This window comes from Anas acuta, chromosome 9 (assembly GCF_963932015.1).
Source record: "Anas acuta chromosome 9, bAnaAcu1.1, whole genome shotgun sequence".
Taxonomy (NCBI): Eukaryota; Metazoa; Chordata; class Aves; order Anseriformes; family Anatidae; genus Anas; species Anas acuta.
Genome location: NC_088987.1, coordinates 22,686,678 through 22,701,689, shown reverse-complemented (window position 1 = coordinate 22,701,689; position 15,012 = coordinate 22,686,678). Strand labels below are relative to the sequence as shown.

At 55.0% G+C, this 15,012-nt stretch overlaps 1 protein-coding gene across 3 annotated transcripts in view; it reads left to right on the top strand.

Annotated features, from left to right (window-relative positions):
- Positions 1-347: 347 nt before the first annotated feature.
- The window catches only part of IRS1 (insulin receptor substrate 1), a 50,779-nt gene continuing 36,114 nt past the window's right edge, over positions 348-15,012 (top strand). Inside the window, exon 1 of one of the 3 annotated variants that reach the window (XR_011099237.1) lies at positions 348-4,910. Coding sequence is in view for 1 of the 3 variants with exons in the window: in XM_068691654.1 (XP_068547755.1) it covers positions 1,402-4,887 (3,486 nt within the window). In the remaining 2 variants the exon portion in view is untranslated. Of the gene's footprint in view, positions 4,962-15,012 lie in introns of all 3 variants that reach the window. The other 2 variants (XR_011099238.1, XM_068691654.1) reach the window with 2 other exon arrangements.

Sequence of the window (15,012 nt, the reverse complement as noted above, 5' to 3'; positions counted from 1 at the left end):
GCAGCACGGTTCGGCCCTGCTGCGGGGCGCCCTGAGCGCTCGCTGTAACCCAGCCCAACGCCCCGCAGCACCCCCGGCCGCCGGCACCGCGCCGAGCCCCGCGCTGCGGTTCGGGGACCCTGCCCCGGCTGCCCCGGGGGGCTGGGGGGGGGAGCTCGGGGGCTGCCCCGGCGGCGGCTCCCAGCGCCCGCCCGCCGCCAAATGGCGTCGCCGCCTCCTCCTCGCTCCCCGCCTCGCCTCAGCGCGGCCCGGGCGCCGCCTCCCTGACTGACGGGCGGCGGCACCAATGCGGGCCGCGGCCCCCGGCGGGCGGAGCCGGGGCTGGAGCCGGGGCCGGGCCCGGCGGTGGCGGCGGCGGCGGCGGCCCCCGCGGCCGCGCTGAATGAGGGCAGGGAGGGAGGGAGCGCAGCGCTGGCCGGGAGCCTGGCGGCGGCAGCGGCGGCGGCTCCGGGGATGCTCCACGCAGCGGCGCCGTCCCGCGTCGTTGTGCTCGCAGCGAGCCTGAGCCGCGGCGGCGGCGGCGGGCGGAGGGGGTCCCCGCCGCCGGGCTGGGTGCGGGGCGCCGGGAAAGTGCTTGGAGCCGCCGCCGGGCTGGGGCGCGGGAGGGGGCTGCGCCGCCGGGCGCCGAGGCGCTGCCGCCTGGAATGAGGAGGAGGAGGAAGAGGGGATGCGCCCGCCCGCCCGCCCGCCTGGAGATGGCTCTGGGAGCGCCTAACGCGATGGGACTGAATGGGGTCGGCAGCCGCCGCACGGCCGAGCGGGAGCAGCAGCAGCAGCAGCAGCAGCCGCAGCGCTGAGCCTCGGAGGGCGGCTGCCGCGTGGTTCTTCGCTATTTTTTTTGGGTTTTTTATTTCGGGGGGGGACACGACGAAGAGTGCTTTTTTTTTTTTTTTTTTTTTTTTTTTTTCGGGTGCAAAGCCCGGACTTTGCAAAACAATCCCCGCCCCCAGGAGGATATTTAATCTGCAGCAGGAATCGCCGCTCGCCGAGGCAAACTTGCGAAGGGGAGCGGGGCGCTGGGCCAGGCGGGCGCCCCCGGCCCGCAGGATGCGTGTCCCCTCCCCGGCCGCCGCTCCTGGGACGAGGCTTTCGGCTGCACCGAGCGGGGCTGGACTTTTTATGGACACGCTCACCCACCGGAGGGCGATTCGGGCATAAACAGCGACACAAACTCTGCTTCGGGGCTGGAAGCTGCCCCTGCCGCTGAACAGCTGCTCGCCCCCTGCTTCTGTCCTGGTTTCGGAAGGGGATCCTGAGCTCTTTTGCCTTTTTTTTTGTTGTTGTTGTTGTTGTAAATTGTTGCATGAATTTTGTTTTAGGTGGTTGTCTTTTCCGGCTGGCTTGGCTGTTTTGGGGTCTTGTGGACTACTGACTGCCGTAACAGCACCGCCACCTCTCGCCATGGCCAGCCCCACAGATAATAACGAGGGCTTCTTCTCGGATGTCAGAAAGGTGGGTTACTTGCGCAAACCCAAGAGCATGCATAAACGCTTTTTCGTGCTGAGGGCAGCCAGCGAGTCTGGACCCGCCCGGCTGGAGTATTACGAGAATGAGAAGAAATGGAGACACAAGTCAGGGGCCCCCAAGCGCTCCATCCCACTGGAAAGCTGCTTCAACATCAACAAACGGGCTGACTCCAAGAACAAGCACCTGGTGGCCCTCTACACCAAGGACGAGCACTTTGCCATTGCGGCTGACAACGAGCCCGAGCAGGAGAGCTGGTACCAAGCGCTGCTGCAGTTGCACAACCGGGCCAAGGGCCACCACCACCTCCACCACCATCACCACCACCACCACAGCGATGTCACCTTTGGAGGCAGCAGCGTGGGGCTGGGGGAGGCGGGAGAGGACAGCTATGGCGAGGTAGCCCCTGGCCCGGCTTTTAAGGAGGTTTGGCAAGTAATCCTGAAGCCGAAGGGGCTAGGCCAGACAAAGAACCTGATTGGCATCTACCGCCTGTGCCTGACTAACAAGACCATCAGCTTTGTGAAGCTGAACTCCGATGCGGCTGCTGTGGTGCTGCAGCTGCTCAATATCCGCCGCTGCGGTCACTCCGAGAACTTCTTCTTCATTGAGGTGGGGCGCTCGGCTGTGACCGGGCCCGGCGAGTTCTGGATGCAAGTGGATGACTCGGTGGTGGCGCAGAACATGCACGAAACCATCCTGGAGGCCATGCGAGCCATGAGTGAGGAATTCCGGCCCCGCAGCAAGAGCCAGTCCTCCTCCAACTGTTCCAACCCCATTTCTGTGCCCCTCCGTAGTAGGCACCACATCAACAACCCTCCGCCCAGCCAAGTGGGGCTCAGTCGCCGCTCCAGGACTGAGAGTGTCACGGCCACCTCTCCTGCCGGCGGAGGGGGTGGAGGCACGGGTGGCAAACCCAGCTCTTTCCGGGTTCGCGCATCAAGCGACGGGGAAGGCACGATGTCAAGGCCTGCCTCCGTGGATGGCAGCCCAGTTAGTCCCAGCGCCAACCGGACACACTCGCATAGACATCGTGGCAACTCCAGGCTCCATCCTCCGCTCAACCACAGCCGTTCCATCCCGATGCCTTCCTCGCGCTGCTCTCCTTCAGCCACCAGCCCCGTCAGCCTGTCATCCAGTAGCACCAGTGGCCATGGCTCCACATCAGACTGCCTATTTCCACGGAGGTCTAGTGCTTCTGTTTCTGGCTCCCCGAGCGATGGCGGATTTATTTCTTCTGATGAGTATGGTTCTAGCCCGTGTGACTTTCGCAGCTCTTTTCGCAGTGTCACCCCAGATTCGTTGGGGCACACCCCGCCAGCTAGGGGTGATGAAGAGCTCAACTACATCTGCATGGGGGGGAAGGCCACCTCATCTTGCTGCAGCCTGGCAGCTCCCAATGGCCACTTCATCCCACGCACCTGCCACCCGCAGCAGCAGCCCCGCTACCCTGGTACGCCGTGCTGTCCCCGAGGTGGCAGTGAGGACGTTGCCGACTTGGAGAAGGCCTTCAGAAAGCGGACTCACTCTGCAGGTACTTCACCCACCATCTCCCACCAGAAGACCCCCTCGCAGTCTTCAGTGGCCTCCATTGAGGAGTACACAGAGATGTTGCCTTCGTACCCCTGTGGCGGTGGCCGGCTGCCCTCCTACCGGCACTCTGCCTTTGTGCCCACTCACTCCTACCCAGAGGAGTGTCTGGAGATGCACCACCTGGATGGCGGCCACCATCGGACCAACTCCGCCCCTCACACAGACGACGGCTACATGCCCATGTCACCTGGCGTGGCCCCCGTCCCCAGCGGTGGGGCGCCCCCCAAGGGCGGTGACTACATGCCCATGAGTCCTAAGAGTGTGTCGGCCCCACAGCAGATCATCAACCCCGGCAGGGGGGGCCGCCACCCTCCAGCCACGGTGGACTCCAACGGCTACATGATGATGTCCCCCAGCGGCAGCTACTCCCCGGACAGTGGCTCCGCAGGCTACGGCAAGATCTGGACGAATGGCGCTGGCCACCACCCGAAGCTCTCGGTGGAGAGCAATGAGGGAAAGCTCCCTTGTGGCGGCAGCGACTACATCAACATGTCCCCGGCCAGCGGCTCCACCACCAGCACACCACCTGACTGCTACTTTGGGGGTGCAGGGCAGCCGGGCGTCGAGGAGGCTGCTGCTGCGGCCCACCACAAGCCCATCTACTCCTACTTCTCGCTGCCACGCTCCTTCAAGCACGTGCACCGGCGCGGTGGCGGGGCAGCGGGTGAGGAGGGCAGCCCCCAGCCCCGCGTTGCCCTTGGTTCCAGCCGCCTCCTGTACGCTGCCGAGGACTCGTCCTCCTCTACCAGCAGCGACAGCCTGGGCGGCGGTGGTGGTGGCCCTGATGGTGTCCCCTTGTCCCACCCGCAGCCGCCGCGCAAGGTGGACACGGCCGTGCAGACCAAGGGCCGCCTGGCGCGACCCACGCGCCTGTCACTCGGCGGCCCCAAGGCCAGCACCCTGCCGCGGGCCCGGGAGCAGCCCCCGCTGCTGCTGCCCCCGGAGCCCAAGAGCCCGGGCGAGTACGTCAACATCGAGTTCATCGCCGGTGACAAGCCACCCTTCCCCGCGGCCGCCCTGGGCCTGCCACGGCCGCCGGGGAGCGAGGCCGCTGAGGAGTACATGAACATGGAGCTGGGCCCGCGGGCGGCCCCCGCGGCCCCCTCTGGCCGGGACTACGTGACCATGCGGCTGGGGGGCTCCTGCTCCGACAGCCCCTCGCCCTCCTCGCCAGCCCTGCTGCTGGGTTACGCCGATAAACCCCCGGCGGTGGCTTCCCCGGAGCTGGCGGCGGCGGCGCCTCCGCGCTCCTCGTCCTCCTCCTTGCTCGGGGGGCCTGGCGCGGGCAGCGCCTTCACCCGCGTCAGCCTCAGCCCCGGCCGCACGCCCAGCGCCAAAGTGATCCGTGCTGACCCGCAGGGCGGCCGCCGGCGGCACAGCTCGGAGACCTTCTCCTCCACGCCAACTGCTGCCCGAGGGGCGCCGGGGGGCTGCCCCGGGGCACCGTTCCCCTGTGGGGGCGCGGGGGGAGCCGAGGAGGTGAAGCGCCACAGCTCAGCCTCCTTTGACAACGTGTGGCTGCGGCCCGCCGCTGGGGAGGCGGCCGGAGCCCCCGCTGCCCGCAGGGAGCCCGGGGCTGCCCCCGCCTTGGAGAACGGGCTCAATTACATTGACCTGGACCTGGTGAAGGATTTTGGGCACCGCCGCCACCACCACCACCACCACCACCACCACCTGCACCCCGCCGCTGAGGGCGCCTCCCTGTCGGGGGGGAAGCCCCCGCCACCGCCGCAGCCCAAGTCCCCGAGCCAGCCTCGTGGGAGCGGCCACCCCAGCGATGACTCGAGCGCATACGCCAGCATCAGCTTCCAGAAGCGGGAGGAGATGTAGGAGCCAGGCGCCAGCCAGGGAAGGTGAGCCCCGCCGCCGGCACCGGGCTCCCTGGGGGCACCGGGACCCTCACAGTGGGCATCAGGGAAGGGTGGGTGGCTCTGAGTCCCTTTGGGGTGGCTCTGTGTCCCTTTGGGGTGGCTCTGCCGCCCGTCTGCACCCGGGTTGCTGCTGCCTGGCCTTGTTGCAGGCTGCCTGAGGGTGCAGCACCCTGGAGGTGGGGGCCAGAGTCCCCTCTGGTGAGGGTGCTCCTGCTGAGACAGAGATGGGACTTGGTTGTGGCACTGCCTCGTCTCCTCAGCGTTTAGGATTGGGTGTATTTCAGAAGTGGGTGTAGGAAATGAGCAAGTGAAGTAGCTGGGGGCGTAGGGCTGGAAATGGGAAGCTCCCATTTTAATCCCTGTTTGGTCAGTGATCAGTCTTGTGGCCGGGGTAAGGCAGTGACCCACACCAACTCTTGTTATCCCGCACATGAAGCACGGCTAATGGCACCTACCTCACAGGGCTGTGATGAGTGCCAATTCAGCTTTGCTTGGAAAGGGCTGTGAATTTGAGAAAGATTTGAAAGTCTTCAAAGCCCTGCATCCATCCCTCGTGCTTCAGCTGATAGGAAGCGTGGCTGTCTGGGGCTTGCAGCAGGGTTACAGGTTCCATGAGAAAACAGGCCCTCAGAACGGTGCCTTTGCCATTGGCTGCATTGCTGTGCTTTATTTTCCCTTACAGCTTTCCTCTTTTAATTGTGGCCAGGCTGCCACACCTTGGTTCCCGGCGCGAAGTGAGCAGCATCACAAGCACTGTGATGCCCCTGCCGCGTAGCAGCACGGAGCTGGGGGCCCGGGAGGCACGTTAGGGTGCGTGCAGGTGGGTCCTCATGAGAGGGTCCTCGAGCACTGGCAGCTAGCTGCACTGTGTTTGAGCAGCAGCAGGTATCACTATGAGTGTGTACAAGGAGATATGAGGGGCTGGATCCCATACGGCTGTTTATTATTTTACTGGAAGCACAATAATGTTTGTACTGTGCGTTCACTCGGTGTGCAGGAGTGCTGGGAGCCGGTGTTGGAAAGGTGCCTGGGATCATCACTTCCGTGTCACTGCGGGACACGTTTATATACCTGAACAAAGGTGAAATAAGCTCTCCATATTTGCTGCTTAGCACTCCCACCGTTGCCTGTCAGAGCAGTGCGGTGCGAGGTACTGCTCTTAGGTGGCCTGTGAACGGCAGATTCATTGCAGCGTTCACGGTGAGGCTTCACCTGAGCACGGGTACTGCAGCTCTGCTTCGAGTGGTGCCTGTAGGAAACAATCGTTTCCGTGGCTGTGTGACAGGAGCGTGCTGGCTGTCACAATCCTTGGTGAGCAGCCCTACCCGCCACGCCTTTCCTCTCTTCTGGAGGTGCTTTCAGGCGGCTGTCTGGGCTGGCCGTGTTGTGCTGCCCTGACCTGTGAGCGCCGAGCTCCTGGTGTGGGGATGTGCACCGGAGGATGCAGCGTGTTGTGCTCACGTCGGTGGGTGTGTTGCTATTTTCTCCTGTTGTGTGCTAAGATGGGGGGGGCAAGCACGAGAGAAAATCCACTGCTGAGATGTGGATGAATGATAAATGTGTGAGAGGAAGAGAACGCAGGTCTGAGGAGGAGCAGTGCTGCAGCTGGTTACTTGCACAGATTTTTGCACCTGCGCTGCTTACGTTGCTGCAGACACCTTGCCTTAATCGATCCAGTGTGTCACTGCTAGTGTAAAAGCTGCAGCAGATTTTCCACCCCGGAGGCAGGGAGATCCCCGCTGTGCTGTGGGATCAGGACAGGAGCGAGCCGGCACCAGGAGGTGCGGGAAGGCACCGCGCAGCTGCTCGCAGAGAAGCGTGGTGAAAGGTAGTGCCTAGTGGAGTCCTTGCCATCTGAAGTTGGTTCTTATTTCCCCGAATTAGGATTGGACTAAGTGAGCATGGCTTCTGGGAGGCCGGGAAGAGTTGGTTTGTAATTATGCGGGGAGTCAGCAGCCGAGCCTGTTCCCGTGCCCTCCCCTTTATGCAGCTCGGCTGCTCGCAGCTTGCTCAGACGTTAACTCGTTGGGCTCCTGTTTCCCACGCTGCGTTTCTTACCATCAGCTGCAGCTTTCCTCAGAGTTCAGCCCGACTAGCTCATCTTCTTGAGTGTGTTAAGGAAAAAAACTGTGTTACACCACATTGACATCTGTTTTTAGACCCGTCCTCAGACCTTTTCGGCTTTGCGGGTGGAACTGGGGTTAGGCAGGGGAATCGGCCCGTGTAGGGCACACCTTATGCCATCCTTAAGAAAAGCTGCCCGGAGGTGAGTGATTTATAGGCCTGCACACAGTCTGCTTGCACATGCCTGCAGAAGCTGCTGAGCACCTCAAGCTATACCGTTCTCCTGTGAGTGGGGAGCGCTGCAGGTCCCAGGGCTCTGCGTGCCCTCCCCAGGGAGCTGCTGAGCATCGCCACGGGCTGCGAGGGCAGGGGGGCTGCTCCTGCTGCTGCTTCTCCTCATGCTGCCTGAGCAGCGGGGAGTAGCAAGGGGAAGCCACCTGGGCCGTTTGCGGGTACAGCAGAGAAGGGAGAACATCAGGACCTGGGGAGGGAGAGGCAAAGCTGCAGGTGTTGGAATCAGGGATGGGGAAGGCTGCTTTAAGTGCCCTTTCTTTGTTCTCCATGTCTGTTGTAGCTGTGGGCTGTTACTTAACGCTTGTAGTCTCAGAAGTGGCAGAAGGACTGCACGTGCTATTTCTTTACTTTCTTTTTTCTCCCTTTCCACAAAGCAGTCTTCCTTCCCTCCTCCACGGCAAAGGCCAAAACTATCTGGATAACTCTTGCTTTACCCATTCGGGAATTTTCTGTTGTTCCAGACTACAAAGCAAGGACCTCACACGTTTGCCATTCAGCTCCCAGTGGGTAAAATGATTGCTGTTGCTTTGCTGCAAGCCAGCTTGCTCCTCTCTTCCTTGCTGCCCTGTCCTTTCCCCCACCCCTGCCACTTCCAGGCTGCTGAGGCATTATGTTCTGCAGGGGTTTTGTCCTCGTTCAAGTGGTACTTATTTCTCCTAACATTAAAGATAGTAGGTGAAATAATCATTGATTTGCAAATTAAAAAATAAAATATAAGAATCTCTCCCATCCATAGCACTTCTCTGCACTCCCCCTCAAATCCCATTGCTTTCCTTGTCCTGTGTTCCTGGCTGCGTTGTAACGTGTGGCCCTGCCCTAGCTGCCTTTCTTCTCTCATCCTTTTAAAAGTTCAGTGGTTGACAAGCTGCCCTGCAAGCTCCTCTGCCCACACATTTCCCTCTACTTGTGAGAAGTGGATATTGCTACGTGTGCCGAGCCCAGCCGGTGGCTCCTTGGTGCCTGGATCCCATGACAGGTGGACTTCCATGCATCAGTGGCCAAATCCTGCTGGAAAACACCGGCCTGTGAGGCGAGGAAGCTGAGGCTGTAGCTGGGGGGAGTGGTGTTGCTGTAGGGCATTTTCCTCCTGCTCAGGATTTTGCATGCACAGATGAGCAGATAGCGCGGATGTGCTTCTTACCTGCTTTTGGAGTTGCTGTGAGAAGAGAAACCTCCTAGAATTAGCAGGGGTATGAAGATGAGCTGCTGAGAGCTTGTGTTCAGAGAATACAGTCAAAAAATATTCCAGAAAGGAAACCATTAGACGTTGGCTCTTGAGAAACAGGAAAGGCTGAAGCAGGATGGCAGAATGAATCCAGGTACGTGGCTTTGATCTCCAGAGCTTCAAAGCAAAGACATTATTCCCCCGCCTCATTTCCATTTCGTTGATGAGTCTGAGAACTTGTGAAAGTGAGCACTAATAACACTGCATGGAATATGTGCAGCCCGAGCAAGTGGTAACTTGGCTCCCTCGCAGCCTTAATGATGCCTCTCTGCCCGGCGCGTGGTGGGCGTTTGGGTGCTGGAGGAAACCAGCACGCAGGGCGAGGACGTCTGGAAGGTGCCCCTGCCTCGTGTCCGCCTCCAGTGAAAGCAAAGCGCTGCTGCGGCGAAAAGCTCGAACGTATGTTTTGCTTCTGAAAATACACATAATGGTAAACAGAGAATACCTCGGGTGATTCGTGGCTGGTGTATCTGGAATGGTTTGTTGGCGCGTTGCTTGCTTTTTTCGCTTTATTTATTTTTTAATAGTTTTCAATAGTTGGTTTTGCTTCCTCGAGCTAGAAGCTTAAGGTGGAACAACTTAAACACAGCAATTGCCAAAACAAGACGTGTACCATTAAAATAAGTTTTGGGGGGAGGTTGTTTCCAGAACTGAAAGAACAGAAGTTTCCCTCGTTTTGGGTCAGCACCAACACAAATACCAGTACATTATGAAACTTTTCCATGCTCTATGGGTGTGCTGTAGACAAAACAGTCGATTTCTTACTGTATGCACACACCAGTTTTCCCCATACCTAATTATTTGCCAAAATTGAGCCTCTGTCTCCACATACTTGCATATTTGCAGTTCTCCTGCATAACAAGACCACAAGCTTATTATTAATGCCTTTCTTTTTTTTTTTTTTCTTTTCATTCTTTCATAATTGAGGCTGTAGATCAGTTCCTTTAATACAGCTACATTGCGTTTTAGTATTGATTTATTCCCTCCCTCCCTTGATTTTAATGACAGGCTTCTTAAGAGTTTTCTTTTTTGTTTTCCTGGCTTAAAAATTGCAGCCGTATGATTTATAAACCAACGCAGTAGATAATGAAGTACTATCTGGAATTCTCCAGCCCATAGGTTTCCTACTTACTCAATATTTTCAAATTTAAACCACGTTCAGAAACCAGTTCAAATGAAACAGGGCATTGCAGGGCCAGGAGGATGCTCGTTTTTAGCCAGCAGCTGCGGCGAGTCGTGTGTTTCCTTAGATAACACTGGCAAATGGGGAATCACAACCCCTGAACAAAACGCAGCAAGCAGCTCGGGAGGAGGAATGCCGACCGACTGACACCCCTCGTGTGTTGTGTTGTTTCAGGGATGCTTCATGTTAGCTGCAATTTTGCTATTCATTAGGACTATCCAGTCCTTCGTGACTCTATAGATACGTAAGTGCAAGTACCTAACTAAAGAGTGCTTGAATATTCTTTCGGACAAGTTGCAGTCAGTTTGCGATTGCTTGCTTGTGAATAAATTTTTTGTTTATATACAAAAATCACTTGTACAATACTCAGAAGAGAACACATCCACTTTCAGAGATTCAGTAAAGTCACCAGAGAAAGTAAACTTAAAAAAAAAACATGTTTTAGTGTCCAGTGATCTGGCAGAAATACAGATAGGCTTTTCCAAAACTAATCAGACACCAGATTTAATCTCTGTTCCAAGTAGCACTGGAAACTAGTTACTGCGTTTGATTGACAGTTTTGACATACATTAGGTAAAAGGTAGGAGGGAAAAATGGGGGAGATGCTGTTGCTGGGCCCCCTGCTGTGGCTGGAAGAGAAACTTTGGGATGCTGACATGAGATAATGGGAGCTGGAGGCACTGACCGGGGAGCAGCTGTAGAAACTGGGAGGGCAGGGAGCTGGGAGTGGGGCACAGAAAGGCCTTGGGGGGGCACAGAAAAGCTGTGACGACAGGGTGCTTTTGATCCGATGGGAGTTGGGGTGTTGGTGAGGGAAAGTTTGAGGTATCATAGAGAGAAAGGCAGAAAGCCTACACACAAAGAGCTTATTCCAGAGGTGCTCATTTAGCATGGTGCTGCAGTTTCTTGGAGGTATTTTTACTTCTATATTTTTCTTTTCGCCTTTATAACCAGTAGACATTATTTAGAAAGCATATGTACCCCTTACTTGTGATGAGATTTGAGTTTTATGTATTATTTGGTCGCTTTGCTGGCCTTAACAGGATGATGTGCACTGGTAAGGTAAGCCGAGTTTGCCTCAGGCTCTTCTTTCCCGAGTTCTTTGTCTTCTAGCATCCCTGTCACAACCACAACAGTAAACCACAGCTAGGGATATGAGTTGAGTACAAAGCAAATAAGAATGAGTGACTTTTAGCATGGGAAATAATCTTGTTATTGTAAAACGTGTAGTGAAAGGAGAACTGTGTTCACACAGACTTTATTTCACGGCAGCGTCTTCTTTACACTGTACTGCTCGGACAGTTAGGATAAATTGATTTAAAATGAGGTTCACTAGTGTTTTGTGATTTGTCTTCTGGATTAGTAAGTATAGATTCCCTTAAAACTCTTCAGTGTAAAGAATATCTTGTAAAAGAAGATTTAAAATGGCAAAAATGTTACGGCTTGTTACAGCAGATCTTGAGGTTTTCATTTTGTGGTGAAAACAGCAATGCATATATGTTAATATTAACAAATGTATCTAAATTCCCAATTTGTCAGAGCGCTAAGAGCTGGCTTTTGGCCTTCCATGTGTAATAAGACATATCAGAGTACCTATTTGTGAAAGCGAGTAGCGGCATTCTGTTTCTACATCATTCTGTGGTTTAGATAAACGGGGATCATGATGGTTGTTATTCTGACTTCATGAGATAAAGGTAACGAAGGAGAGATGTCAGTAACTTAAAAAAGATTCTGAAGCTTAACAGCTTTATTCTCCACTTACAGAAATATTGAGAAATGTAACAAAAGCCAAGGTGTGAACAGATAAAGGAGATTTAAATAAGTCTGGCGCTCGTAACTAACTAAAAGATGTCTTGATATATATCTCTCTGATCATGTTTGACACATCTAGGTCATGTTCTCTGAAGACTATTATTAGAGATTTAACCTTGGGTAATTGCAAACTGTATTTTCTTCAGAGGAGGTTTTGATCAGGTAGGTGGGACAGCGAAAGTTTGTTTGTGTTCAGCTGCTTGTAGGAATTCGGGAGCCTAGTTAAAAGACCTGCTGTCAGCCGCCTGAGCCGTGTGACGAGGGGCACTGCTCCTGTGCCGCGGCACAGAAGATTTGCCTGTGTATGTTTTGACAACTGTTGTAAAATTCCATTTATTTGGGAGCTGGGGATGTGCAAAAAATACCCTATTAAATTTCCAAGTAAGATGCACTTCAGGGGGAAAGGAATCAGGTTGTAAGTGTTTCACTCCTTACAGCTAGTAGGACTATTGAAGTGTGTTTGTGCATCTGAACTGTCTGCTGATACAGGGTGCAAATGCAGGAAGGCAGTAGTGTGGGAGCATCTAGGGGTTGCTTGTAATTTACTGTGTATTTTTTGTTTGTTTGTTTTCCAGTCTGCGGAGGTCGGATAGTTGTAAGTTGCTAGGGCGCCTAAGCATGGGACGAGTTTTCTTTGAAATACAGAATCTGAAGGAAAACGTGACATATCCATCAGCCTTGATTCTTGTCAGCTTCCAGTGATCTGGCGTTTGGTGTGGTGCACGGTGCTTGCTAAAGCACACCTGTGGGGCAGCAGCTCCTTAGGCTGGCTTTGCCACTCAATAAGTCGGCTCTGCAGGGGCTGCCCTACAGCCGAGCAGTTCCCTGAAGAGGGGGGGGGGGGGGGGAAAGCTGGAGTGAAGGAGATTAAGCCAAACCAGAAAAATCTTCAACAAACAACAACCAAGCCAACCCCAAGCCGCCTTCATCCTCCTCACGAGCTGATGGGCACATGGACATCAGCAGTAACATGGTTGTTGAGCAGTGTCTAGGCACGTGTCTTCGTCAAGAGAATGGAAGAAGCTCCTGGAGCACAGATGGAGGTAGCAGGTTGGCTGAGTTCATTGCTGCTCTTGCAGCATTTATTAGTTTGAGTCCCGCTGCTTATCAGCTGTAAGTGACCGTGGAGGAGGGGGGCAGGGAGCTGGAGCTGTGACTTCCTTGCTTCAGGTCAGACCCCAGCTTCCCGTTCCCTGCGCTGCTGCGAGATGCAGAAAGACGTGCTGACAGCACATCGTGGCAGGGAGGGTATCTAGATTAAAGCACTGGATGGTGATTCATCTTCAGCATAGCTGGCCTGCTTTTGGAGAACAGGTTACGTGTTAGAAAAGATATTTTTTACCCCTAGAGAACAGGAACAAGCAACCTTCTAGTTTGGAATATATCCTTGAGGATATTTCCTTCCATAGTATTGTTGCATTTCATGGAAGAGACCAGTGCGGGTAGCACAGCTGCGTGGCTGTAGGAAGAGGTGGGGTCTGTGCTCCTTGGGGACAGCGACAGGACCCGAGGGAACGGCATGGAGCTGGGACAGGGGAGGGTCAGGCTGGGGGTTAGGGAAAGGTTCTGCACCCAGAGGTGGCTGGGCACTGAACTGGCTCCTCAGTGGTCACAGCACTGAGCTGCTGGAGCTCAAGGAGTGTTTGGGCAGTGCTCTCAGACACACGGCCTGGTTTTGGGGTGGTCCTAGGTAGCTAATGGCTTGATCACATACGTGATCCATATGAACCAGAGGTAAGGAAACCCTAGCATTTTACAGCTTAGGTGTGCCAAAGCAACCAGAACCAGAGGGAACTCCCCCTCTGCCTTGGCTGAGGAATCTCAACAAGCAGGCTGGCTGCTGCAGCTGGGGTGTGGGCCTGCGAGGCGTTGGGGCAGATGTAAGCAGCACGCTGTGCTGAGAAGGGTGGGCTCACCTTGGCCTTTGCTCCTGCTGCTCCTTTTGTTCTGCCTTCGGGGGAGGCAGGCGGCGTGCAGGGATGCCTGCGTTGTTCTGCCTTATTTTTCGGCTGGTGTGGGGAGCAGAGCGAGCCTGTGACAGGTCAGGGAGCTGCACCAGCCACGGAGATGTGGCCAGGACCAGGGGCATCTGCAGCAGTTGTGCCTTGACTCATTCTGTACAAGTAACAGTGACTGTAGTTAGGTCGGTGTATTATTTAGTAACTTGTTTATATTTTCTCATTTTGCACATAACAGCATGCAGTTTTCTGAGAAAGGGCAAAATAAAAAGTATAAAGAGGAATTTAGTTTGTTTAGGAAGCTGTAGGTTGAAAGCTGTAAATATTTTTCTTATTGAAAGTTAATATTTGTCCTAGCATCAATATTTTGGAAATAATCTTGTATTTTGTTGACTTTACATAATCATCTGGCGAACATGAGCTGAGTGTGCTGGCAGTCCTTGGACGTCCTGATTGGGGTGTGTAGCCCTGTGCCATTTCCACCGATCTCAGTTTGGGGGCCCAGAGGCCGACGATGCTGAGCAGAAGAAGGGAGCGGTGGTGGAAGCGGGACGGGTCCCGGCCAGCTCCCCTCCCCTCCCAGCACCCTGCTAGGAATCGCCGTAGGTCGAACACGTAAATGGTGAAACTTCATTCTTACATGGGCCATCGTAGCTGAGGAGCTTGTACGCAGCTCAGCCTCGAATGCTTTAAACAATGTTCAGGAACAAAACTTTCGTATAGGTTTCATTCTTCTTGGTGTGAAACTTCTTTTCCTCGCGAGCTGTGGTGCAAGGGAAAAGCCCTTCTGGAGGTGTGCAGGCATGTAGCTAGGGCATGTTTTTTCAGGCCTTTGAACTAGGTTAGGAATGTGTCTCAAGATGGAAGAATGAATAGTTATTTGGTGCTTTTAGCCTCCGGGCTCGAAGCCAGCGAGAGGAATGTTATTGTGTCTTCGGAGCCTGGTGCACGCCAGCCTGTGTTGAGCAGGGGCTGGCACGGCTCGGCGTCACCCGCGCCCGGCCACCCGGGGGTGTTTCTTTGGGTGGGAAGCTCTGGGAAACGGGGTGCATCTTTTCAGTGAGGGACTACCCCTCAGAGCAGAGGGATTGCCTGCAGGGAAAGGTACCGGCGTAGCAAAGCTCTCGGGTTACCCCGATGCGATTCCCTGGGCGTGCATCCCCTTTTTTCCCTCCGCTCCGTGGAGTGCTTTTCCGGGAAGAGAATAAATATTTACATTTCTCTCAGATTCTGTTTTGACCCTGAGGTGGTGGTAGCACGTCCCTGGAGAGAAAGGCAAGCTGAGGCTGAGAAAGTAGGGTGGTTCGGGTTGGAATAACTTCTGGAATGTTTTCTGAAAAATAAACCTGGGTTTGGAACTAAATGTGCTTTAATATACCAATTTTAGCTAAACTAAGACGGACCTGTTCAGTCACTGTAACTATCGAATATATAGGGAAATAAAAGCTAATGCTGTAGCGAGCATGATTGAAGAAGTATCCAGAATCGGGGTTTCAAATGCTAAAAACTCATTTTTGAGAACAGCAGCTGCTATGGTAGATACTCAGA